General features: G+C 41.2%; 4 protein-coding genes across 7 annotated transcripts; 2 read left to right on the top strand and 2 right to left on the bottom strand.

Annotated features, from left to right (window-relative positions):
* Window positions 1-63: 63 nt before the first annotated feature.
* Window positions 64-3,486, top strand: LOC136424050 (zinc finger protein 706-like). Of its 3 annotated transcripts, none has more exons than XM_066412462.1 (4): window positions 64-175; window positions 1,811-1,969; window positions 2,590-2,690; window positions 2,998-3,486. In XM_066412462.1, the coding sequence occupies exons 2-3, from the start codon at window positions 1,835-1,837 to the stop codon at window positions 2,683-2,685; spliced, it is 231 nt and encodes a 76-aa protein (XP_066268559.1). In that variant the 5' UTR covers window positions 64-175; window positions 1,811-1,834; the 3' UTR covers window positions 2,686-2,690; window positions 2,998-3,486. The 3 variants fall into 3 exon arrangements, with proteins under 3 accessions (XP_066268559.1, XP_066268557.1, XP_066268558.1); XM_066412460.1 differs by having other exon boundaries at window positions 70-175; window positions 1,801-1,969; XM_066412461.1 differs by having other exon boundaries at window positions 101-175; window positions 1,806-1,969.
* A 1,054-nt stretch (window positions 3,487-4,540) lies between these two features.
* Window positions 4,541-13,147, top strand: LOC136424051 (peroxisomal acyl-coenzyme A oxidase 1-like). The gene is made up of 14 exons (XM_066412463.1): window positions 4,541-4,762; window positions 5,687-5,846; window positions 6,668-6,831; window positions 7,203-7,310; window positions 7,734-7,853; window positions 8,635-8,750; window positions 8,944-9,113; window positions 9,489-9,651; window positions 10,217-10,407; window positions 10,620-10,778; window positions 11,319-11,424; window positions 11,941-12,087; window positions 12,340-12,546; window positions 12,977-13,147. Exons 1-14 carry the CDS (start codon window positions 4,642-4,644, stop codon window positions 13,037-13,039), a joined length of 1,995 nt encoding a protein of 664 aa, XP_066268560.1. The 5' UTR covers window positions 4,541-4,641; the 3' UTR covers window positions 13,040-13,147.
* A 258-nt stretch (window positions 13,148-13,405) lies between these two features.
* On the bottom strand, window positions 13,406-16,564 carry LOC136424057 (peroxisomal coenzyme A diphosphatase NUDT7-like). Of its 2 annotated transcripts, none has more exons than XM_066412470.1 (3): window positions 16,456-16,564; window positions 15,376-15,586; window positions 13,406-14,908 (listed from the first exon to the last, which is right to left on the bottom strand). In XM_066412470.1, exons 2-3 carry the CDS (start codon window positions 15,566-15,568, stop codon window positions 14,421-14,423), a joined length of 681 nt encoding a protein of 226 aa, XP_066268567.1. In that variant the 5' UTR covers window positions 15,569-15,586; window positions 16,456-16,564; the 3' UTR covers window positions 13,406-14,420. The 2 variants fall into 2 exon arrangements, with proteins under 2 accessions (XP_066268567.1, XP_066268568.1); XM_066412471.1 differs by lacking the exon at window positions 16,456-16,564 and adding an exon at window positions 15,999-16,070.
* A 1,320-nt stretch (window positions 16,565-17,884) lies between these two features.
* Window positions 17,885-26,644, bottom strand: LOC136424052 (peroxisomal acyl-coenzyme A oxidase 1-like). The gene is made up of 14 exons (XM_066412464.1): window positions 26,491-26,644; window positions 25,316-25,475; window positions 24,363-24,523; window positions 23,644-23,751; window positions 22,899-23,018; window positions 22,565-22,680; window positions 21,766-21,935; window positions 21,131-21,293; window positions 20,478-20,668; window positions 19,894-20,052; window positions 19,574-19,679; window positions 19,237-19,383; window positions 18,572-18,778; window positions 17,885-18,246 (listed from the first exon to the last, which is right to left on the bottom strand). Exons 1-14 carry the CDS (start codon window positions 26,609-26,611, stop codon window positions 18,184-18,186), a joined length of 1,992 nt encoding a protein of 663 aa, XP_066268561.1. The 5' UTR covers window positions 26,612-26,644; the 3' UTR covers window positions 17,885-18,183.
* Between the last annotated feature and the right edge of the window lie 518 nt (window positions 26,645-27,162).

The raw sequence follows: 27,162 nt of genomic DNA on the forward strand, positions 1-27,162 counted from the left end.
AAACCTTAAGGAGGTAAAACCAAGAAGGTAAAACATTGCCCACTTTAGTACTAAGGCTCGCTACACGAAAGTTGAACTTTGAACTTTCAGGGGCTGCCTGAAGTGGTGCATGATGGGATAGTGTAACCTCTGACCCGTAAGTTACTTCCGGCCGAAGCGTGTTGGTCCCCAGTTGGTGAGTCAGTTTTTGGTCATTTTTTGCTCCAATTGTGTCGTTTTTCTCGACTATTCTGAGACAAAATGATCTAGATCTACTCCTACATAAATGTGGAAACCAGGAAAGTCATTTTTGGATCAAGACGAGTCTCATTTACGTCATTTTTAGACACAAAAACGTCGAACAAAGATGAAAATCGTTGGGCATTTTTGGTCGTCTCGAGTTGATAAGTGGTTGTAAATTATTCATGGTTAATTGATTAAATCTGCTGTTCCACAATCAAGTTCAGACCAACATAGAAACAAAATGTAATGTTCATTGTGGCAATATATATTTATATACAAGCCTAAAGCCTTCTAACTCTTCTAAAATCGCGTAACACTAACAGCTAGCCTACGTTTACACAAATTTTCAATATGGTGGGAAATACGATTTGCGTCACCAAACGCAAATAAATTTCTATATTTCTACATACTATCATCCATCTACTCAGACAATCGAAAAAATCTTCAAAGAAACAAATTGATATCATTTCGACTGTCTACATAGAACATTGGAGATTTTATGAAGTTATCGTGGTGGTATGTAGAATGAGAAGCATTACATGTATTGTAGTTTCAGCAATAATTTCCTGTATATCTTGCTGACAGTCCAATACTTTATCCCAAATCGTCCGTGTTGAACATTTTTGATTATGGCTGACAGACTTTCAGCTGTGATCTGATTCACAGTACAGCTTTTTTCAATAACGTCAGCTCATAATCACTCTTTTTTCATTATAATAGTTATCATAATTGATTGATTATTGAAGGTGGTTGTAGACTTGATACCAAATCTGAATTTCTTACTTTTCTTGTATATCTATCTGCTTGTTCTAACGCAAACTTTGTACAATATCGTAGTTGAACTGTCTTCAAATGCATGTGGTGATCGAATTGTGTTATTATTCTCTAGGTATCTATAACAAAACTGTTTTGCATTTAGCCCTGGTTGGGCATAATTATGCAATTAACTTTTTAACATTTTTGTGAATAAGTTATATTCCAGAATAATTTCATCAGGCTGGAAAATCACTGGATAACAACTAAACAAGGTTCCTTACTCACAAGCAGGATCTATGTATTTGTTGATGCTGGACAACATTTATTTCTGTACATAATTATGTATGACCAACAATTCTTCTTGTGTATAAGACAATACTTTATGTTTAGGACAGTATACAGGGGTTTATCTAGAAAAATTAAACAAGAGGGGGCATACACAGGCAAGGGAGCGTATTCTATGTACTTATGGAAGAATCGATCGCTGCGGGAAGGCTGTATGCTGTATATTTAGCTAAAATCTGAATTTGACAAGGGGGTGCTGGGCTGAAACAAGAGGGTGCAGCGCCCCTCTTTCCTGATTAAGATGAACCCCTGGTATATATGACAATACTTAACGTTTGAGACTGCAGTGCAGTGTGGAAAAGAACTAGTCAGAATTGCCCCGAGGAAGTTGACAGGCCGTCAACGAAACGTCGGCTGTTGATTGTTTATAGATCCTGGCTGTGAATAAAGAACCTTGTTGTTATCCAGTTCACTTTTCTATTTGTTGCTGTTGCTAGGTTTTACCCAATAACTCACCATATCCATTATTTTCCCCAGTCCAGTCTAGTCCAGTCCAGTCCACCCTGCAGTCATGGCGCGTGGCCATCAGAAGGCCCAGTCTCAAAAGAAGAACGCTGAGAAACAAGCAAAGATGAAGAAGTCGCAAAGTCACGATCAGAAGAAACATGCTGGAAAGGCCCTCATCTACCAGTGTGGGGTGTGCAAAGTACGAGCCCTCTCCATATTACTGTAAATGCAAAAATGTTTGCGGCGGTTTTATGTTCGCAGTTCCACGAACTTAAAAACACCGCAAATTCTTTTGCCCTCCTACCCCATTGTCTACTATTATCTCAAACAAGAACCTAAAACCAACGCAAACACTCCATTTTCTGACTACCGCGAAATTAAAACCACACGAACTTCAATGCATTTACAGTACCTCTTCTCAACAAGGAAATTTGTTCCAACTTTACACTTCAAAATACATGTACCAAACACAATCTTATAGGTAGCCAGTGAAGCCATGGAAAAAACACACTCACTCATTCACCCCCCCCCCCCCCCATTCATTCATTCATCCACTTCTTTGATTACTTACTCACTGAGTCACTCACAATATTTTCTTACGAAATTGTGGTATCCATGGCACAGATATGATTGGCTTGTCTGTCCTTGTGTCTATGTCTGTCCCTACTATTCTACATTACACAATGCAGCATTGCCATATGTCCTCAGTGATGCTCTTTTTGTCTGAAAGCAGTGTGGGTAAGAAGGTGAAGTCTGCCATCTCTGAATGCCCTCTTCACTTAAGATTGAATTGTAAACTTGGTTTCCTCTCCCTCACAGACCCAGATGCCAGATCCCAAAACCTACAAACAGCACTTTGAGAGCAAACATCCAAAGGCACCCATGCCAGAGGAGATCAAGGACGTAGTAGCATAGAACAGGTATGGTATCACACAAATGTTCAGCTTAATTACATGGGTTCATGTGACATAGTTGGTCTCACGTGACTTTGTCTCACACAGATGTTCATTTGATTTTGTCTCACACAGATGTTCATGTGACATAGTTGGTCTCACACAGATGTTCATGTGACTTAGGTGGTCTCAAATGTTCATGTGACTTGAATGGTATCACTCAGATGTTCACGTGACTTAGATGGGTCAAACAGAATATTTCATTCAACACATCAGAAGTGAATTTTTTGTTAGGCAACTTGAATGAGCTGATCTTTTTGTTGTTCTCCTCCAGGCCATCATGCAGTACCTCTGGGCTTTCACCCCTTCAGCTCACCGACATGGAACCTTCCACAAATAAAGTCTATATTTTTCTGTGCAATGGGCCATACTATTCAAGACACTTTAGGGGGAGTTAGCCATTTAGGTTACAAACAGTCATTCACTAAGATGATCAAGAACTACAATGTAAGAAAAATACATCTGTTAGCATGTGTTGACAAACTGGCTTAAAATAATTCAAGTTCTATACTGATTACTGATAGTCTTGCACATGTCTTTAAAAGTTAAGATTTTACAGCAGTGTTTCTTGGGGTCCCTGTAAAGTATGGAAGCGGATCCAATTTAAAAAATGAGCAAGCTTTTTCACGATGTCAAGTTGATATTCATTTAATAAATGTCAAAGAGATTGATAAGTACTTCAGATTGAGTGAACTGATTGATATTTAGAGACATTTTGGGATGATATGCAAATTACCATCAGTAAATGCAAATTGTATGCAAATCATGGTTGCAAAGCATAGTATCATTTTCATGGAACATCATTGCGAGGGTTTGTAGATTTCGAGGCACTTCCTATCTTATCATTTCAAGCCATAGCACATAAGCTCTGCAGTGACCTAGCTACTAGCATATGATTATATGCAATGTGTTCTTCATGTTTTGTTATTCTTCTTAGATTAATATCGACATCACTATTTTAAGTAGTTTCTAAACAGGGAAGAATGTAATGAAAGTACTGAAAGATATGTGTGAATGTTTCCCCCTGGCCGTTGTTCACACGAAAGCCCACCAAAGTGCAGTCAGTTACAGTAAACCATCGAATTTCAAAGAGCAGATTTATTTTTGGGAAAGGAAAAATAAGCATGTACTGTACCAGTTTTTAAGTCTTACTGTGTTTGCAAATGAGCAGAGGAGAGTGAGTCAAATTTTACCTAGTGGAATGAGTGGAAACTTACACATTGCTAATCACCAAGCAGATGTTGGGTGGAAGATCGTAAAGTTTTCTGACTGCCTGGCTTCGCTGACAGAAAAGCCCAGCTATCAGAGATGATTAGCAGTCAGGAAATGTTATGATCTGCCACCCGACATCTGCTTGGATATTGATATACTGCTGATGATTTTCTTGTGCTTATACATTCTTCAGTCTCTGTTACACTTTATTTATTTATGTGTAGATTAAATAGTAAAACATGTTCAGATTCTTGTAATACCCTTGTTTTGGTTATGTCAGTGGGCAACATGGGGGTTTTAGGCAATAATGGTTGTTGAAAAGATGTACTAAAGGCTCAGTGGTTAAAAATAAACCTTCCTCCAAGTTTCTGGTTTGGTATTCCTTTATTTGTTGAATCATTGTAGATGAATCCACATAATCTAAGTAGTGTTTGTCATTTATGTCTAGTACAGTATATATAACGTTAACGTTATAGGTACGGACTGCTTTCTCTGCTTAGCACTCAGCACTTGAGAAATAGTATAGTACTTTTATCATTAGTGGTAGTGCAGTTCAACTTCAAGTGGACTGTTCAATGTAACGTTACAGTGATACATATGTAGATTTGAGTTGAGCAGACAAAACATGAACAGTTCGTGTTAATTCCGCAAGAGGGCGCTACAGTACAGTGACCTTTTAGCACGAGTGCCCTGACGGCCCTGAAAGATGGCTGCTAAAATGAATCCAGACCTGAAGAAGGAGAGAGAAGGCGCCAGTTTCGACCCTGAGAAGATCACCAACCTCTTGTACGGCGGTCCAGACAGAGTAACAAGCAAGAGAGAACTCGGTGAGAGTTGTTGTACCATTTGTATCGTAAGCTGTCTATGAAAAAGCCTTGTTGTAACGTCAGGGTTGGCAAAAAGTTGTAAACTTTGTCAGACGGGTGTTTCTTTTATATTGAGGGAATCAACAAGTAAAATGGCATGGAAAATTAAACATAGGCCTCGGTCGAAGTTTTCAATTTCTTGTCTTAATTGATACAAGAATAGCCAAGATAAAACCTCCTTGGTAGTGTGTAAGGCCTTACGCAACTTGAATGGCAGGTCAATGTGCTATAGGTCGTTGACCCCAGTAGGTGCTATATAGTAGCAAGGAGGTTAAAGTAGTAGTATCCGGTATTTTGATTAAAAAAGTCTTATTTTAAAGTCTTATTTTAACCTCCTTGATAGTAGTGGGCGTGATTGAACATGAGATAATGTTTTAAATTATCTCAATTCTTTTATTCTACATGTATCTCAATATAGAAGTTCAGTTATCAGTAGGAAAAAGGCACAATTAGATAAAGTACCCCCTTGGTCTGCATGGAGGGACCTGGCAATTCTTGATGATATTAATTATGTACAATTAAAGTGACAAATTACTCTTAACCAATTATTTACTGACAAGGCATGTTTTTTTATCAGAGCGTCTGGCCAGGTGAAATAATATACATGTAGCATGCTACGTCTCACAAAAAAAGGCATGCAGACCTAGCTTCGATTCCAGCCTTCTTAGCTTTAGTCCGCTACCCAAGCTCTGTCCTCGCCAAGTTCTTGGCACGGAGCAGAGCTTGGGTAGCGGACTAAAGCTAAGAAGGCTGGACTCCAGGCTAATGCAGACCCTCTATGGAAAGCTGGTACAGAGTACTAGAAAGCATTTTCTTTGCCTGCTTCCCTGTAAACAATTTTCAATGCCCCCATTTCTAACTCTACTTTACAACTATGTTTTCCAGAGTCGCTTGCCCTGAATGACCCTGACTACCAACATGAAGACTTGAACTTTATGTCCAGAGAACAGCAGTATGAGACCCAGCTGAAGAAGAGCATCCTGGTAGTTCAGAAGCAGAAGGAACTTGGGATTGTTGACCAATTTGATTTGCACAGCTACAGCTAGTAAGTCTTTATGTTGTTCATTCTATTCCACTGGTTTAATTCAATTGCTTTGATTGACATGTAGCCAAGGCAACTCAGCACTTACTGTGATTCACTTTATCTTCATGGTACCAAAATTTCATGGTGTAAGGAAAATGGACATTTTCACTTAAATCAGCAAGTGATCATGAACGAATCATAAATGATAACAACAGTTTTTTCACCGTGATGATAATTTCACGGTACAGAGGTGACCGTGAAAACAGTGAACATAAAGTTACAGTGAAAGAAACAAGAATTACAGAAACTAGCCACAGGTAACCATGGAATTTAAGGGTGTGCCTTTTGAGTTCAAAACAGGTAGAATTTGGCCTTTGAATTGAAAGCTAGGGCGGGTCTCTTCTCTTATTGGTCAGTGTAGTGGCTTAATGCATCCTATAAAATCCAATGTAATGCATGAAAAGGAGAATTTTTTGCAGTGTTTTTTATGTTTGTGGTTGTAACAATACTTAAGCACTGAAACACAATATTATTTTGCGGTGTTTTGGTTTCGTGGTCGAGACCATGGCACAAAAATAAAAGCCCATTTCAAGATTTACAGTATTCACTTCCTTTCCGGCCCCCTTGCAGCAATGGCGTGTTCCAAAGCATGTCAGGACCGTTCGATTTATGACAGCTGATGTTATTTAGCGTTTTATAACTTTGCTTTATATATCGTTCCTATCCCCTTTTCTGCAGTGGAGTGTTCAAAATCATGAAAGCATGCCGTTCGAATTATGAGAGCGGACATTATCTAATGTTGTATAACGTAAGTATTCATTTCCTTTCCTGCCCCCTTGCAGCAATGGCGTGTTCCAAAGCATGTCGGGACCGTTCGGACTCCACACCAGCATGTTCCTCCCCACGCTGCGAGGGCAGGGGACAGATGAACAGAAAGCAAAATGGCTGAAGATGGCGGAGGAGTACGCTATCATCGGAACATACGCACAGACGGAGATGGGGCACGGTGAGATATCTTTAAAATGCTGTAGGAGTATCCTCACTAGATACCTTTAAAGACCGCTTGCAGTCAGATGTGCAAAGGATAGGTGTGACAGGTCATTCAGTGTAATATAACCAGCTGCTGTGCCGCATTCCTACTGAGGGGCGGTTATATTCCGGCCATACAGATACAGATACAGATGTTTTCAATTTTGGGTTGTGTTTTTGTTCATTATTTCTCTTATTTCCTTATTGATGACTTTAATATTCGGTTTGCCATTCTGTACAGGGCCTGCCTGTAAAGCTTGAACCCGCCTACCCTGTATAAAGAAAACAGAAAAAAATAGATAAAGAAATAAATAAACAAATCATAATTTTCATTCCTGCTTGCATCAGGAACTTTCCTCAGAGGCCTGGAGACAACCTCGACCTATGACCCTCAGACCCAGGAGTTCATCCTCAACACACCGACCCTCACAGGGACCAAGTGGTGGCCGGGATGCTGTGAGTTTTTGGCAAAGCCTCTGGGATGGGGCCTTTTATTTTTATCTCACTCCACCTTTCTAATGAGTCCATGAGGAAGCATTATCATGATATTAACTGTAAATCTTTTGTTGCGGGGACTTGATTTGAGGTAGGAGAGAAAAGGACTGGTTTTCATGGTGTTTGATAAGTTTATAGCACATTTTCCCTTACCTTAACCTTCTCCCTTGCTGGGTTAAAGCAAAGAGAATTTAGGGTCTTTATTGGAAATCAGATTTAGGGATGTAGCTTTAAGTTTAATCTTTTAAGCTGACAGTGGGGAAGACATCTAAGTACTGTATCCTGATGGCCCGGCTGATAATCTGTTCAACTTGTCTTGCTTATGTCTCCTTTAGACTGCCTCCACCCTAAACCTTGTAATCTTTATGTTCTGTCCTTCTCCAGTGGGGAAGACGTCCAACTACTGTGTCCTGATGGCTCAGCTGTACATCCACGGCAAGTCTTACGGCCCCCATCCCTTCATGGTGCAGATCCGCAGTCTGCAGGACCACAAGCCTCTGCCTGGTGAGTTAATGAAGTTGATAGGTTAGCTGGTTAGTTATCAATTAAGCTTCCTCGGGTTCTGATCTTCCAAATACAGGACCCCAAGCCTCTGCCTGGTGAGTTAAATGAAGTTGATAGGTTAGCTGGTTAGTAATTAATTTAACTTCCTCTGGTTGTGATCTGCCGTATACAGGACCACAAACCTGTGCCTGGTAAGTTAATGAAGTTGATCGGTTTTAGCTGGTTAGTTATTAATCAAGCTTCCTCAGGAGCAGATCCGCCGTCTGTAGAACCACAAGCCTCTGCCTGGTAGGTTGATAAACTTAGCTGGTTAGCAGCTATTGATTAAACTTCCTCAGGTTCTGATCTGCCATCTGGAGGACCACAAGCCTATGTGATATGCCTGATGGGTTTTGATAGTTTTTACAAGAGTGTCATAGTTTCGTCGTATGTATTGTCACTCACGGTATTTGGTAATGCTGTGGTTGCCCTTTACCTGTACAGATCTGACAGATAAACAAGTTTAAATGTACAGTCAGGACAGTCACTGGTGAACATTATGTGGCAATATGTGCTATTCGTCTTGGTTATGAATGTCAATGAGCTTGCCTTGTTCGGCACAAACCAATCAGACAACCTTTTTTTTGTCTCTGATTGGCTGACAGGTTGATAGTGGCCATACCACTAAAAGTAAGACTCTGAGAGGCCTAAAAACTGTGCAAAAGATATGCAGTGATTTACAAAGTCTGAAAGAAAACAGTGAAGGCTAACTGATTCCACATGATCTGTTGTTGAACGCTAGGGGTGACAGTTGGTGACATTGGCCCCAAGTTTGGATATCAGGGAAACGACAACGGGTTCCTACGCTTCGACAACGTCAGGATCCCGCGAGACAACATGCTGATGAAGTACTCAAGGGTAGGTTTCTTCTTGTTCTTTGTTCAGATACCATTTATGCCGTTAAACCGTGGGGTACTTGTCGAAAAGAGGTAGGGGAATCTTGCCAGCATAAGAAACCTGTAAAATCTGTCTTCTCTGTCATGACCAGTAAAGAATAGCTCTTCAGTGAGCTAAACTAAATATGTATCATTTTTATCTACTGTACTCCCAGGTTGAACCGGACGGTACCTACGTGAAACCGCCCAGCTCCAAACTGGCGTACGGCACCATGGTGAGGGTCAGGTCCATGATCGTCGGCGAGGCGTCGGAGTCTCTGTCCAAGGCGGTCACCATAGCGATCCGTTACAGCTGTGTTCGTAGACAGTCGGAGATGAAACCGGGGTTAGTAGAACCCTACCGTATCACCTATTTCTGTGTTTTTTTCTTGCATGTACGTAATTTCATTATCATTGTTATTTATACAATGCTATTCTCTTATTCATTCTACTTCTGCTTCTGTTAATGATTTTCTGCATTTACCTTATTTCACAACGATCTTCGTTTTCCTTTTTAGTCTACCAGTGTCACAGAAAGGCTTACTTTAAAAAACATTGTTTTCCATCATATACTTTTTCATCAAAATATTAAACTTGAAATGTTTATATTCTAAATCATCGGTCACTTTTTGCTTGTCATGCAGGTGTCATGTATCCTACCATTTACAGTTGTACCATTGTCCAAGTTTTCCTTTTTATACTTTCCAACCCTAACTTCCAGCCAACCAGAGCCCCAGGTGTTGGACTATGTGACCCAGCAGTACAAGTTGTTCCCCTACCTGGCTGCTGCCTACGCCTTCACGTTTGCCTCCCGGACCATGATTTTTGTGTACTTCAGGTCCATGGAGAAGATCAGTCGTGGGGACATCACCGTTCTGCCAGAGGTACAAACTGCCTTCATTCAGGAAATAGAGATTTTTAGGAGACTGTTAAGTAAATCTATGCTAAATTAAGTGAGAGAAAAACTTAATAGCAATTTTAACAGTTTTCAGTGCTTCAAAATAGTTTTCTTTCATGCCTGGTCTGAATAATACTTCATTGTGAATAACATTATTTCATGTGTACATGTGTTGCTTTTGTCACTATCTGTAATGAGTAAAAGTATTGTGCATATGCAGCTATTGTTTATTCTCTACACTAACAGTCCCAGCTACTGTTTTTGTGGTAGAGAGAAAGTGGAGTGTTCACGGTGGTTTTAAGTTTGCATTTGAAACAATCAGGATAGTCGGGCAGAAGACCAAACAAGCATTTTTGCAGTGGTTTTAAGTGGTGGTCTGAGATCACTGCAAAAAAACGCAAACATAAAACTACCGCGAACATAAATGCACCTACAGTAACTGTTGATATTGTGTGGGAAGGCAACTGGCAAAGGTTTTTATACACCTGTTTTGCCCCCCTTTCACATTTTGATAAATTCAAATAAAAATGAGATTTAAAAATTATTTCCAGCTCCACGCGCTGTCCTCTGGCCTGAAGTCCCTGTCGTCCTGGGTCATGAATGCTGGGATTGAGGAGTGTCGCATGGCGTGTGGCGGCCACGGCTACTCGCACGCCAGCGGGATCCCCAGCATCTACATGGAGCACACGCCCGCCGCAACATACGAGGGGGAGAACACAGTACTCATGCTGCAGACTGCAAGGTTGGTCAAGGTTATCTGTGTGTGTGTGTGTGTGTGTGTGTGTGTGTGTGTGTGTGTCTGTGTGTCTGTGTGTGTGTATCATGTATGTGGGTGTGTGACTTTCGTGTGTGTGTTTCTGTTTCTGTGTATATCTCTGCATGTGTTGTTTGTATTCACTTGTCAACAGAACTAACTGAAGAAGGTGAACTGATGATTGCATTTCCTCCCCCCAGGTACCTGATGAAGAGTTATAACCAGTCCCTGCAGGGTGAGAAGCTGGCTGGTTCTGTGGCCTACCTGTCCGGTGTACAGCCGATTCCTGCAGCCGGTAGAACCAGGAACATTCTTGACCTTGGGGTCCTGATTGAGGCCTACCAGCACAGGGCAGCCAGGTAGGGAATGTCAAGCTGTTGTTCACCTTGCAAACCCGATTTGAACCTGGGTCTCCCAGTTATCAACTAATCGGAACCAGGAGCTCAACTGTAAGCAGCTACGAGTTGAGCTACAGGGACATCCCTAGGAAAAGTCATGACTCTATTTTAATGTTTATCACAAACAGGTAGACTATCACATGGTTTACACACCACTTCTGTCAGCGGTTGAAGACAGTTCAGACCAGGGATGTCTCCAAGACCCATACCTCTGTCCTGGGACAAACATTTGCTTGTTGGGACCAAGGAGGTCAACCTCCTTGTTGGGACGGACAAAAATCTCACCCCATCTGTATTTTTGTCAACTTAAAATTACGGATTCAACAATGAAAGTTAACAACATAGGCTCCTATACAATGAGTGTGATAGGAAAAAATGTAAGCAACTAAGCATTGTTAAGCAATTCTCAAAATTGTATCACTCATGTCCTTTCTACATAAACATATTTCAGTTTAACTTTTCAGTTGAAGAGTGCTGACAAGTACTGTATGTTCTTTTCAGGCTAGTTCATGAGGCCGCCTTGCAGCTCAGAAATGAAAGGCAGGCTGGGAAGGACCAACCAGATGCCTGGAATGCCGCATCTGTGGATCTTGTCAAGGCAGCCAAGGTTAGAGAACACGAGTAACATGAAACATGAACAGTTAAATACTTGATAAGACTTCCTGCATGTTTTATTTCATAATTGCATAGACAATGTATCCAGGGCGTCACATTCATACTACATATTAGACTTGGGTGAGTTCGGGTGAAGTGTTTAGGCATACCGTTTGGTAACATTTAGAAATCTACAGACTGGCATTGGATTTTTCAGAGAAGAAAATGGCAGATAAGCAGATAACCAACAGTTAACCTATTTGTGCTATGACCTGCTTGCTAATCTAAGATAAGGATAAGTTAAACTTGAAAGTTCATCTGCATTGGTAAATTGACAATGACTTGATATGTTAAGAATTTGGGTAACTCCAATTTTTAATTACAGAACAACTTTGATCCAGATTAGTATTATGATATTAAGTGCTGCTCATTTATAAGCAGGGACAAAGGATTTGACTGCAACAGATTTCATCTGAATCATTGGTAATGACTAATTATACATTAATCATTGTCTTGTAACACTCCTCAGGCCCACAGTCAGTACTTTGTGGTGAAGAACTTTGCAGGGCGGCTGACTGACCCAGCCCTGGACAGCGCAGCGCAAGCTGTCCTGACCAGGCTGTGTCAGCTGTACGCTCTTCACGGTGTCGTGGACAACTCTGGTGACTTCCTAGAGGTAAAACACTTTCTTTTTTAAAATTAATACATATCTTCACCACCATTGAACAGGTGTAATTTTAACACCATCTTAATTGGTCATCAATATCAAAGGCTATAGCAATGGAGATTGATGATGAATGGAGATTGACACTGCCCCTGTACACCAAAAGGTAGAAGGATTTTAACTAACTTAGTAACTGAACTTAGAGAGCAAAGCATATACTGATATACTGTTTGGTAATGAACAAGACCCATTTTCACACCTTAGGATGACTACTTGACTGGCACAGACATCCGCCAAGCCAGACGTCACATTAACGCTCTCATGGCCAAGCTCCGTCCTGACGCCGTGGCTCTTGTCGACGCCTTCGACTTCCCGGACGGGATCCTGAACTCCGTACTGGGGCGCTACGATGGGAACGTCTACGAACATCTGTTGGAGTGGGCCAAGGCCTCTCCTCTCAACAAAACGGATGTGAGTCCAAACAACTGTTAACTTTAAGGTTCCTTGCCAAGCAAATTATCTAGAGTGCTGTAGACCTTTGAACATAAGGGATCTAAATGGTGCATTAAGTTTGAAAAGTAAGTTCTCCTGTGTATGCTAATGACGCTACTATTATGACTGTAATACAAGAATCACCTTTAAGATTTGAAGCTACCTTAAGTTAACTTTCTTCCTGTCTCATGTCTCAAGACTACTCCTAGAGAAACAAGACTCTACAAATCTTCTACTTTGTCCCTGATAATGAAATGACTTGTTGGAATATGTGGGCTACAAATACAAGTTGTAAAATTCAGTTGAACTGTGCTGTTGATGTTTTGCCAATTGAAAGAGGTACTACATGGTATTACTGTACCAATACATGTATCTACATGGATTTGATTTTTGTACATGTTTTCTTCAGGTCCATGAGTCTTACCACAAGTATCTGAAACCCTTCCTGGAGGCCAACAGAGCAAAACTGTGAGAACAGTAGCCATCGACTGACCGAGAAAAGGGCAAGATCTTAAAACTGCCATCAAGAGTTAGATGGAAGGACAGTGTTTTATTCCAAAGTAGTCATAAGTAATCAAGTCATCAAATACTTGATATTACTACAGTCAAACTTGGATTAAGCAACCAATCAAGGGACTGAGGATGAGAATTACCAACTGTTGCAAAACACATCTGATATATAGATTTTACACCACAGCAAAGATGTTGACTAATGAATTCATGTATGAATGAATAAATAATATATATTATATAATCATAATTATGACAATGTGATATCCGTTGTTGTAAAAATTTTGGTGGAAAATTGTATATGGATTCTAATTACCTCTTGAAGATGTTATGAACAGATTATTGTAAAGATTAATGTGCTAATAATGATTAATAGGAACTTAGTGTCCCTTTTTACACAGACCAATGTTACATGTAACACTATAACGTGATTAAATTGAAAGACTTTCAAGTATTTCAATCACAATGGATAATAGGTACAGAATGATATAGAAGCTGGTGTATTATTTTTTTATGCCAGAAAGTGATTATTGTCTACAGAATGATACACTGTAGATAATGATAACTTCTCAGGACTGATTGGTCCATGCATTGTATAGTCTAAAATGCTTCTAAACACGTAGTTGTTGAGATTATTTTACTTTTTATTCATGATCATTTTTAGTTTATCGTTCCCTTCTATGTGCCATTGTCTACATGTAGCCTAGGCCTGGAGTCCAGCTTTGCTAACTTTGGTCCGCTCCCAAAGTGTTGGCGGAGTAGCAACCAAACCTAACAAGGCTGGAATCCAGACTACCATTGTCTACTTCTCCTGACTATTTTGGTACCACAATAGCTTGGATTTTGTCTGATGAAGCAAAACATTAAAGTATTGGATCACCAACACCAGGGCTCCTAGTTTTTATGTACATGTACTTTGATCATGCCTCAGGTTGAGATGACAAGCCAAGAATGGTTTTTAGCTTGGACCTTTCACACATACTTTTCATAGTTTTTCTCAATCTATTATCTAAGGTAGCCAACTACTCTAATTCTTGATTTGTTAACTGTAACTTAATTTTAGCAAATTTAACGGTCACTAGTCGACCGCTAAAATTTCATCATCGCTAATATTTGATCACTAATATTTGAGACGACAGTGATGTTTGTTCCCACCGTTAAAATAAAGTGCTGTGACCTAATCCATTTCCCCCAACCGCTATATTTTCCAGTCGCTATATCAAAGTGATTTACAGTATTGTTTCATAAATTATACAGTATATAAAATCATATGCTGTCAATAAATTATAGGATTGCACTTAAACAAACTGTTCCAGTAACATCACAGTTCATTTAGCCTACATTTACATCTTACTGCTGTTCCTTGTGGTATACAACTTTCTCCGTGCATCGCGCAAACTTTCTATGTATGAATCTATAGAAATCTCAATATCGAAATCTGGAGTTCTTTCGTAGATCAAGGCAGCAACCATCATGGCCACCATAGCCGTGAAACCCCATGTGACAAAAGTCTTTCCATTGGTTTTGTACTGGAAGTAGTGAAGTGTTGCAGGAATTCCTTTCCATGAAATGTCTCCAGCACTATGTCCTTCTGTTTGGAGAAAGTTCTCAAGAGGCATGGTGAAAACATCGGCCACCTCGTTGTTTGGAGTCGGCTGGAAACTGTCGGGAATGAAACCAATGACCGGTGTTACAAGCATTCCGTCTTTAGCTGGGATAGGAGGTATCCTGGCCAAGACATCAATGTCTTCTGGAGGCAGTTTGATTTCTTCCTCGGATTCCCTTAAGGCTGTGTGGGTAGAGTCTTTGTCCTCAGGGTCTGTCTTGCCACCTGGGGGATACAAAATAATAACTTAAGATGAAATTATCATCATCGGGTTTTTTCTAGAAAAGCAAGGGGGAGCATTACGAGGGAGGGAAGCGACCAAGCGGGGATGAAACCCCCCTTCCATATATATAGTGTTTTAGAGTTTAGTCATTCTTTGGCTTCCTGAGGGGCAAAATTACTGTCAGGCAGGTCACAGTTGAAGACTGTGGGCATATATGACCTAGTATCATAGCTGAGTCTCGTTGTCGTCTAACGTAATGGAATGAAGAGACTCGGCAGCTATATGATAGATTTGGATACCAGGCAAGATACTTGTAGTGCACACTATACAAAACCCAACCAAAGAGTGATCATAATGATGATGATGAAAATGAAGGATGATGTAAAGTGACAGTCTGCGACTTTACCAACCTGAAATGAAGGAAGACAACAACAACAAAAATTGTAGTTCTGTTACCATAGCAACGCACCTGGGAAGCACACCTCTCCCTTATGTGACCTGACCTCAGAGGACCGCACAGTCAGGAGGACGTGCAGGTCGCCATCTTTGTACAGCAGTGGTACCAGTACCGCCGCAGTACCGAGGGGGTGTCCACGGTACCTGTCACCATCGCTGGTGTTGTACTGCTGAAGCCTGCTCCTCACTATGTCCTTAGACAGCATCTTGGTGAAATGTTCTCACTGTAATGGGTAAAAACATGGGAACAAAGAAAGAAATACAGTTCAGTGCCAGTAATATCTCATGTAGTCAAATCTGGGCCTGTAAGGCTGTATGAGGGTCCTTTAACAATGCTTTATGTTAAATTCCGGAAGACACGGAAATTTACGGGGTATATGCAGGCCCCCATGAATGAATATATATATACAACAAGAGGAGGCTGTTTCTATCTTGAAGAAATGGTTCAGAGTGGCTTTCACTTTATAATTGAATGAAAGACTATATTTGTTACAGCTAACCTTCTGCCAGTGTCCAACAGTAAATACATATCTTCAATGTGCAAGTTGATAAATACTGATTTAGTCAAGACATACAGCAGAGGAAAAACTCAATAAACTCAAGTTACTCGATCAACTGTAAGGGTAAACTGTGTACCTGGATACCTTTGAAATGGTCCTGCTAAGAGTATATGCTTAACGTAACGCAGTTCTACAAAACGTAATAGGTCACGTTAATTATTGACCCCTTTCAACGTTATGCAAGGAGGTTTAAATCAAGCATCTAATGTACGTTACTAGTAGTACCTTTCGGCAAGCTTAGTAACCACTATTCAAACCAAATGATAGGCCGACAGATCAACAACGACAGCAATACACCATATTATAGCGTCAGCACAAGTATGGTAAAAAAAAAACAGATCACATAACACATTTTCAGAGGCGAAGTACCGGTGCGCTGAAAAATATGGGGAGGGGAGCAAAGTTCGAATTTTGTTGACCGCACTGTCACGAGATTTTGAAGGTCACTGAGGCAAGACAGCTGTGAGATTAATCTAATCGCGACCTTCTGCTACAATAGAAACACCCTTGAATACAGTATAACACAACGTTACCTTGAAAGATATGGGAGACAACCAGTAAACAGCCATCGGAAGTCTTGTAAATCGCCTTGTATTCAGGAAGCGCCTTTTTCTCGAGGTAGTTACACAGCTTTCCGCCAGAAGTCGCTGTAGCAGGGTCAAGAAGGGGTCAACATCATCGCGCGAAGCATCGTTTTTAACAGGAAACTTATTGTGTTTTTTCAAATGAACAATGAAAAGATTAACGACAGTAGATATGGTTACTAACTTTGTGAATTCTAATGATTTCTTTTCCTAATAGCGTTACCTAACGACGAAGTTGCAAATGTTGAGAATAACCGTAAGGTCATTGACACAGCCTACAAAAGTCAGTCATATTTGTATGTCTATAATGTGTGACTTTTCCTTTAGATTTTGCTGTTGATTTAAATGGGTTTGTTGATGCCGACGGACAGTGATTGGGCTTATTGGTGCGAATTATCATAATTGCTCTTTCCTCTGGTGAACAGAAATAACTTAAACTTGGTAGCCTCCATATCAGGCTCTCTGGGCCATCTTTGGGGCTTATAATACTTTTTGCTGATGACTTTTCGTACTGGGTCGTTTGTGCAGCCAGCCCGTAACCATTAGGCCCGGTTCACAATTGCAAAGGACACAGTACAAAAAGTAGTCATCAGCAAAAGCCCCTCCAAAATACTCTGCTATCTTCTTCTCGTGTCACCACTTCTGCTACACGCTCCCTCTCCAATATTCCGTCACCGCAAGTCCTCTTGGGGTCAGGGCTTCAAGGTCCTCTCTGGTGTACTCTGCTATGGAGGCTAGGTACTTGGCGTTGATATGGAACTTGTCACAGGTAATATGTGAAGTATGTAACGTTAATAGTATGTCATATGTTAAGTAGGTAGATTCTGAAGACAAAGAACATGAATCCCCAGCAATGCACTTCAAAAAGCTTTTAATACCATAACTATTTCAGTATTGATTACTGTACATTAGGCAACATTTTGTCAGAAAACAACATTTGTACAAAATCAAAATATCAAAGTCTTGCAGATTGTTTATACAGATTTTTACATTCTTGATATCTTAAATATTAGTTTGAACATTGTTACTTGATCACTGGCTTGACGCATGGTCTAAGGTAACATTTGATGCCATCAAAATGCTTCACTACTGTGTTATTGCCCTAATTATCATGACATGCAGATTTCCATAGCCAAAACGGGTGTGAACATGAAATGATCTCTATCTGTATATCCAGTATAATTGCCCTTCGGTGTTTAACACCAATTATGCAGGCACGCGGAGCGACAGCAGCTGGTCATATTACACTGAACGACCTGTCATCTAACTTTGCACAGCTGCAAGTGTTGCTTAAAGCTTTTAATCCACTGTACTTAGTGGTAACAAGTCCCATGCACTCTACGATAACAACTTAATTCTGGGTTGATAACCTATGATAGCATACAATGATGTAAAATGAGATATGCGCGATTTTGAGGGTCTGGGTCTAGCAAAAGAATTCTGGAAGCAGCAGTAGCAGTAGAAAATCCGAGTTCATCTGGGAAAAGTTATCAGACGTCTTCACAGCTTGGTCCTGTTGGCTTCAAGGCATCATCTAACTGCTAGTACATTTGGTTAGCATTCAATGATCTAAAATTAGATGAGCATGTGTTTTGAGGGTCTGGCCACAGACTGGAAACAGCAGTAGCTTTACATATGGGGCAACTTTCATCAAGTCTCCCTTGTCATCAGACGTCTTCACAGCTTAGCTCTGTTAGCTTCAAGGAACGGCTTCAGGTACTTGTGGTAGGACTGGTGCACCTGGGGATAAACAGGTATTATAGAATTACAATTTGTAACGTTCGTCACAAGTATTCATGAAAATATGCTGTTGAAAAATTGAATACTATTTACTATATAATCGTCAGAGTTGCTTGTTCTGTCAATACAAGTTCATATATATATATTTCACTCGAAATCTTTTTCATCTGAAAAAAATCTAAAAATAGATACTTTTGAAGTAGTGCGGGCCAAAATGGGAATAACGTCTAGTGGACACGTGTGCTAGGCAACCCTATACCAAGTTTCAGGTCGTTTAAGTTGAATACCAGGCCACAGGAGCCAAAATCAATTTGTTTGTACTCACATCTGTTTTGTTGAGAGGAGAGGCCTTGGCCCACTCCAACAGATGTTCGTAGACGTTCCCATCGTAGCGCCCCAGCACGGACTTCAGGATCCCGTCCGGGAAGTCGAAGGCGTCGACAAGAGCCACGGCGTCAGGACGGAGCTTGGCCATGAGGGCGTTGATGTGACGTCTGGCTTGGCGGACGTCTGTACCGGTCAAGTAGCCAGCCTGAGAAAGAGTGAGTGAACATTAAGGTCTGCAAGGAACAGGCGACACTATAATCTGGAAAAGCACTCTAAATCCGGAAAACTAATTAATGTGACATACTTTAAGAAGGAAACTTAATATTCTCGAATATGACTCAGTACATGGTAACAATCACGTAACGTTACATGTAGGTAGCATCGATAGGGGAGTAGGTCAGTTCTGCAGAATTCTGAATTTGGATGCAGAATTCTTTACAGTATTCTGTAATTGTGCAGAATTCAGCAAGTCATCTGCAGAATTCTGCAAGCCATTGGCTATTTGGTCTATGCGGACAGGTGGTCACTAAAGACAGGATTCTAAATGATTTTGTCTATGGGAAAATTATTTAAGGGCTTAGGTAACACAAAAAAGCGGTCACAAAGACCAATTGGTCCTTATGTAGGGATGGTAACTTGTACAGGTTTGACTGCATATCCTACCTCCAGAAAGTCACCACTGTTGTTCACCAGTCCATGTAGAGCGTGCAGCTGACACAGCCTGGTCAGGACGTCAGAGATGGAGCTGTCCAGTGTGGAGTCTGTCAGCCTCTCCGCAAAGTTCTTCACCACAAAGTACTGGCTGTGGGCCTGGAAACATAAACGATCAAACTTCTGCAAGGTCCTTACTTCGTCTTATAATTCTAAACTTAAATGCAAAGTTGGAACATTTACACACCCATCTATTCATCTACTTACTTAGTGTTCATAAGTTGATAGTTTTGATAGTTTTTGCATGGAGAAGTAGTTCTTCAATGAGTTTTGATAGAGATTCTCTTACCATAGCAGCCTTGACGAGATCCACAGATGCTGCATTCCAGGCGTCAGGTTGGTCCTTCCCAGCCTGCCTTTCATTTCTCAGCTGCACAGCAGCCTCGTGCACAAGTCTGTAAAAAAGAATGAGAAGACAAAATGTCATCAAATTTCTTGACTGTTTAATTTCTCTTCATCATCATCGTCATCATCATCATCACCATTAGTACTTTCAGCAAAAACAAAGGAATTGCAGTCTTTTTACTCTTAGAGAGATAGACTGCACCCAAGAATGTGACAGAAGACACAGCAACTTGATTTTCAAGTAAATTAATTTTCAATCCCTACCTAGCTGCCCTGTGCCTGTAGGCATCACACAGAACCCCCAGATCCAGCATGTTCCTGGTTCTACCGGCTGCAGGAACCGGCTGTACACCGGACAGGTACGCCACAGAACCAGCCAGCTTCTCACCCTGCAGGGACTGGTTATAACTCTTCATCAGGTACCTGGGGGGAGGAAAATAATCTGTGTCAGACGTTATGTACATCTAGTACTATTCCTGAAAAGGGTCCAAGTGTTGGTTGAAAATTCAATGATTTTACATCTATTTGAACAAAAGATCAAGATTGTAGTAAAAGATTTACACGTTATTTCAGTACACAATACAGTCTTCTAACCCTCCTAGATTTGAACATTTTCAACCTGAGAATTCGAAGAGGTCGGAGGATCGAGGACTGACCAACATTTTGGTGGTGAGTGCTGTATAAAGTGTATGGAAATAACGTATAAAACATTTACTACGTCGATCACCGTCACAAATGAACCTTCATACGAATAGAACAAGATTGTGTTGTAGTATTTAGCATCAGTATAGAGAGAATATATCAATTGGTTATTGTGTGGGTCAAGTTACCAACAGCATAGAGCTAACCTTGCTGTTTGGAGCATCATGACGGTGTTCTCTCCCTCGTAAGTTGCTCCAGGAGTCATGTTGGCGTACAGACGGGGCAGCCCGCTGGCGTGAGAGTACCCATGTCCTCCACATGCCATCCTGCACTCCTCCATTCCCACATTCGCCACCCATGACGACAGCGCTTTCAGCCCGGCAGAAAGGGCGTGAAGCTGCAGAAAAACGAGAGATTCAGGCATGGAATTTTTTCAAGACCTCATGTAGTAATGCTACTTACTACCTAATCATAACTTATCACCATACAGTAATGATCATATGTTACAGCTTTTGACCTTATTTCAGACTTTTTACTTTTTTACGGCTCTTGGTGGTAAATTTGCAGATATTTTGCACATTCCAAACAAAAATGATTGGTTTGTGAACAAATGCATTCTTTATATCAGTTTAGATTAGGGCGGTGGATGAGGGATAAATTTTGTTTACTAGCAGATACAGGTCTGGACCTGGATATAAATTCATTACCTTGTACAAACTAAAGCACTATCAAATATGACTTTAAACCACTGGACCAGTACCTGAACCTGATTCTGTGTTAGGTATGCAGCCCATGTTTACATAATTTCAGGTATACCATGGTGCTGTTCAGAACTAGGGTGAGCAGTTTTCAGTACTACCTCAGGTAGGACGCTGATGTCTCCCTTAGAAATCTGGCTGGAAGACGTGGTGTAAACGGACATCATGGTTTGTCCTGTCAGCCAGAAGGCGTAGGCAGCAGCCAGGTAGGGGAACAACTTGTACTGCTGGGTCACATAGTCCAGCACCTGGGGCTCTGGGTGGCTGGGAGTGCGAGATTTGACCATTCAATGGCTTATATATGAAATTAGATGATATTGTATATGGGTTTAATGATGCGATTTATCTTATACAATCTAAAGGGATATTAGCATTTCCAACAAGTGGTTGTGATCTTCTTTGTTTTAAATTTATATGGCCCAATCATTTAATAATGCGTTACGTCGATGAAAGTTAGATATCCAGGTAATAAGATACACAAAAGTAACTGGATGGATCTTTTAAAATCTATCCAGTTGCATAAGGAACTTACCAACATTGTTACCGATGCTGGGATATTTCAGAAATGACACAATTTCCAACCATCCAGTTCTTTTCTTCTCATTATAAGTACATGTAATTTTTTTAGAAGACATTGAAGTTTTGGCAGTGCAAATATCTTGTTCTTTCAACTCGCTCTTTTAGACTCTCAATTGTCGGGTTCATTTTTCCAACAAACTAACACGACTAAACTCACCCCGGTTTCATCTCGGACTGTCGGCGAACACAGCTGTAGCGAGTTGCTATGGTAACAGCCTTTGCGAGGACCCTGCCAGAGTTCACGACAATGTTTGCTCTCACTTGCACCATGGTGCCGTAAGCCAGTTTGGTACTCGGCGGCTTCACGTACGTACCGTCTGGCTCAACCTAAAACATAGGCAAAACCTTGATCTTTAACAGTCAACAAACTTGGTCTCAACAATAAAATTTGGGGTAGTCCAATTTTTGTGTTACCAATTTGCAGTTCATCTTTCATTCAGAATGACTTCTGCGAACACAGATGAGCTTTCAATTTAACCACTCAATGGACTGAGAAGAAAATTGGGATTGGGGGTGGTTACTCCAGACAAGAGGGTCTTAACTATGGGAATTTGGGCAAGACCGTTTAAATGTGGCCTATGACTGGAGATGGCTGGCTACACCTTGTAGTTGACCTGCCAGTTTAACTGCAGTTTGACAGTTTTTCTCAAGACGTAAATAAGTCTGTTACATTTGAATACTTCATGTACGTGCCAGCTGGCTCAACCTGAAGAATAGACGCAGAATGAATTTCAATATCTGCAGTGAATATGTTAAACAGAAGAAAAATATGGAGACATGAGAAACGAAAACTTTAATATGCAGCTTACCTTTACCCGTCAACAGGATTTAATATCGTTTTTCAACAAAATGTGACCGATGAATATTCCAGCACCCGACATTACGTCTTTAACCTAGCTATACATTCCCTATCACAGTTTTCACAAGGATGGTCAGCAATAAGACGACAAACTTACCTTTGAGTACTTCATGAGCATGTTCTCTCGAGGGATCCTGACGTTGTTGAACGCCAGGAAGCCGTTGTCAACAGAACCATACCCAAACTTGGGGCCGATGTCACCAACGGTCACTCCTACAAACGACATGACCACAAGGAAAATTGGTCATCATCACACTTTTGTAACACTCCTCCTCTGCCATATATGCCAGCATGTATAGCTCTATTTGGAGTTGCCAGTATTTAGAATTCAGCAGGTATGTAGCTCTATGACTGGCTAACTCTTCTGGAAAATTATTCAGCCTATTGAATTACAGATAAACAAAGTTTAACAAACAAATAAATAAACTCACCAGGTAGCGGCTTGTGGTCCTGCAGACTGCGGATCTGCACCATGAAGGGATGGGGGCCGTAAGACTTGCCGTGGATGTACAGCTGAGCCATCAGGACACAGTAGTTGGACGTCTTTCCCACTGGAGAAGATCATAGCATAAAATGTTATGGACTCACAAGTGAGTTTTACGTATGTTCAAAGCTCATATGTTAGTGGCGTCGTGTGGCGTAACGGCTAGAACATTCGGCCATCAAACAAGGGAACCCGAGTTCGAACCCTACTTCCCCGGCCCAGACATGTCTGGACATGCGCCCGGAAGTTGTGCCCTTGGGAAAGGCACTTAACACAAATTTCCTCACTTCACTCAGGTGTAAATGACTACCTAGCTCCGGTTAGGGACGTCCCTCGGATAGGACTTTAAATTGAGGTCCCGTATCTGGGGAGAGCCACGCCCCGCGCACGTTAAAGAACCCACCACACCTTTCGAAAAATAGTAGGGGCATGCCCCGTGTGCGATGGTCCAAACCTTACAGTCTGGTCTGGGCTGACATCCCGTAGGTAACCCGTACCCCTACTCATCTCGATAAGTGTGTTGGGTTCTTTTATCAGCAGAGGTTTAATTTGACGCTTGAGGCTAATGCTTGATATATGAAGCTCCCACATACACGGGGCCGCTGGCTTTACGTCCCCAAGTACTAATGCAACCCCTGACACTATGCCTGAGTGGGGTACAACAACTGTGGTGGGAAAAGACTAAATCTTACGTCCTCCAGGCCACCACTTGTACGCTGTGATCGTCGGTGTGTTGATGACAAACTCCTGGGTGGTGGGGTCATAGGTCGCCGTTGTTTCCAGGCCTCGGAGGAAGGTTCCTGGCAAGATGGGTGATAGAACATAGTATACAATAAATACTTTATTTCTGTTCTTTTACATTTTCTTGGAAGATTTTGGGAAACTTTGCTCATGACTCGAAATACATTTTGTGCAACATGTAAGTTTGCGACGAAATCCGTACGTTTTACGAGAGGAAAAGAGGCATTTTATACGATGAAGGTTAGACATCCAGGTAATAAGATACGCAAAAAATAGTTACTCAAGCAACTGGATAACATTTTGAAACAGTCAGACGTTTCAGACAGCATCCGCTTTCGTCAGTGACCACGGAAAGATCTGGCAGAACCAGGTTTTATACCAAAGCTCAGGCATTTTATGTTTATTATTACGTTTTCCCACATCTACTGCAATTAATGGCATATATTTGCTCATATCTTTCGTTTTCAAATGGAGGAAAGTTGATGCGCGCAGATGATACATGCATAATCAAGTCACTGTGTAATTTATATATAACGTATAAGTCGTTCTGTAAGGTCTTCTGCAGCCTATCACTTATCTTGCATGCAATATTAAGGTGAAGTACGGAAAGTCCTCTTTTATCTTATAGATTCCCCTGCAACCTGTATGAATTATTCAGAGCATCTCTCACCATGTCCCATCTCAGTCTGAGCGTATGTGCCAATAATGGCGTATTTTTCCGCCATCTTTAGCCACTTGTCCTTCTGTTCTTGTGTAGCCTGTCCGTACAGGGTGGGGAGAAACATTGCTACGTGTAGACCGAAGGAAAATGAATCCGACCCCGAGACAGCGCTGAATGGGGGATAGGAAAAAAACTAAGAACGCTCACTTAGTTTTGAACAACATGTAATCCTTTTTTCTACTAAATAAACATCTAATCCTATTCGTGTTGGTAGAAGAAGTGAGAAAGCTATTTTTTTGGATCATAGTTACATGTTGAGATCATTGTTTATTGTCGAGTTTTTGATCGTAGATATAGCCTGGGTGCCACCCTAGTTAGTTTACCAGGGCTCCCACACTCAAACTCTCAAACAAACTAGTTTGTAAGGAAGAGTGATTATAAGGGAGCCCCACCTAAATGGCGCATTGATGAAAAAATCCTGAAGGCAAAAGGAACTAGACAGGAAACATTTGCAAGCAAATACTTTATGTTACCTTCACATGGTCTAGCCTTGCAAACTACTGCTATGTTTACTATTACAAACCGTGACATTCATATATTAGCTGACCAGCCCTCCATCTCTGTCCTGCCACTTGCTACATAATGCAATCAATTTTTCTTATTACTCTTATGTTGCTTCTTGTTTGTTACGGGGGAGACAAATAGTAGAGGTGAGAGATCACCTATTTTGTCTCTTCCTCCATTTTTGTAAATGGAGGAGTCTGATAAAGAAACAAATAAACACCACCGGGTGTCTGCTACTTTGCCAGTAACCATAGTGACGGCCGTCTGGCCCAGGTCATTGACCTTATTTGTTTAGAACGGAAAAAGAAGAAGAGGAAGAGAAAGGAAGGAAAAACAACATGTTTCACTTCTGTGAAGGAAAACATAATAATGAGAAATTGCTGATACACAAACCTAACCTTGTGTAGAAGGACCGATCTTGCACATCAGTGATCTTCAGTTTCTCACCCTTGGTCACCATCAGGATGCTCTTCTTCATCTGGGTCTCATACTGCTGTTCTCGCGACAGGAAGTTCAAGTCTTCACTTTGGAAGTCGGGGTCATTCAGGACAAGGGACTCTAGTAGATAAGACGGAGTCAAGTGAACGGTTTCTCAATCATTTCATGTTACAAGATGATGCAAGAATTTACAAAGCCTCGAGATAATTCATGAATGTATGGGGTCTCCGAACCATTCTTAAGTCGTGTTTGCCTATATAATCAATACTGGTCTTTTCAGGACTCGCGTGTGATGTTGATTTTTTATTAACGTTATTAATCAGGGGGAAAAATACACAACAATCAATCTATCAATCAGTCAAGAATGCAGGTTACGTTATATGCAGGCATTATATTTGGATGATACTGGACAAATACAATTGGATTTGACATTGATTTACTACGTGGAACTGTACTTTGACCTGGCCTACGTGTAACGGTACATGTAAAAAAATAACCTTCTTGACGAAGGTAACTAGTTCCGTTTAGGATAGTGTAAAATATCGGCAATCTAAAAGTTTATTTTAGCCGCCAGTCTTAAACAGGACAAGATATTCTATAGCTTCCTAAGCCCTAAATGATAAGCAAGTTTTATGGCCATCATGGAATAAGTGCACAGGGACATTTTCTGCTTACAATCTTGCACCAGACAAGGTTAGACAAACAACTGTATCATGATAATCTGTTGTAACGTCAAACCACTTGCGGTGTTGTGCCGTTGCTGAAGCGGTAGAGTGGTGTTTGGCCCGTAGAGTGGTGTCCTGGGTTCAAATCCCCCGATATGCCACCCATGTTGTGCCATTGGGAAATGCACTTAACACGACTTTCCTCACTCCACCAAGGTGTAAAATTGGGTATCTGACTTCGGTTAGGGGGGTATAATGTGGTGGAGGGAGAGGGTCGGGCTCCGCCCTCCCCCGTGCCCTATACGCAACCCGCTGCCCCTAAGACCTGAGAAAATGCTATGGGATTACCTTTACCTTTTTAAACCACTTAACCATTGATCATAGTCGGACCAAGGAGGTTTTATGGACCTCTTTCTACGGATACGTTTGGCGGTTAAGCGAATCTGCCCTACAACATAATTTAGCCTCACCTAGTTCCCTCTTCCTCTTCACTACTCCCGGACCGCCGTACAGGAAGTTTGTGATCTTCTCTGGGTGGAAACTGGCGTTTTCTCGCTCCTTCCGCAAGTCTGGGTTCACCGTGCCCGCCATCTTGGTATACTGGTAAGTGTGGGCAAGGAGGTTATATATATAACCTCCTTGGTGTGGGCAAGGGTCATGGTCATGCCCGCTAGGTCAATAACCCCACGGACCTAAAAGGGTAACGTCCGCTAGCTCAACGACCTTGTGGCCTTACAAGTTTTAAAGTTTATTGCAAATACATAACCGAGTACAAACAACACAAATAATGATGATAATTACAATGATATTAAGGGCTACATCCAACAATTATGCTACGTTCTAAAATGTACATGGTGCTAGTTTTGTTGGGTATGACTACTTCTTTAGGAGGCGGTGGAAGACGAAGTTACAAGGGTCGTGGCCGCTAGGGCAATGACCCCGGATTGACGCCTTCGGGTCGCGGACGCTAGGATAATGACTTGACGGACTTAATTAACCGTTAACACAAGCCAATGTCACTTGTATGTTACCCATAGTCTTGCTACCTACCACTATAACTAGTGCAAATACTCGCTTGGTAACACCGTAGTAAATTAATTAGCATGACCTTGGTAATTGACCTCTTTGTTAGGTCTGTGATG

This window comes from Branchiostoma lanceolatum, chromosome 18 (genome assembly GCF_035083965.1).
Source record: "Branchiostoma lanceolatum isolate klBraLanc5 chromosome 18, klBraLanc5.hap2, whole genome shotgun sequence".
NCBI lineage: Eukaryota > Metazoa > Chordata > Leptocardii > Amphioxiformes > Branchiostomatidae > Branchiostoma > Branchiostoma lanceolatum.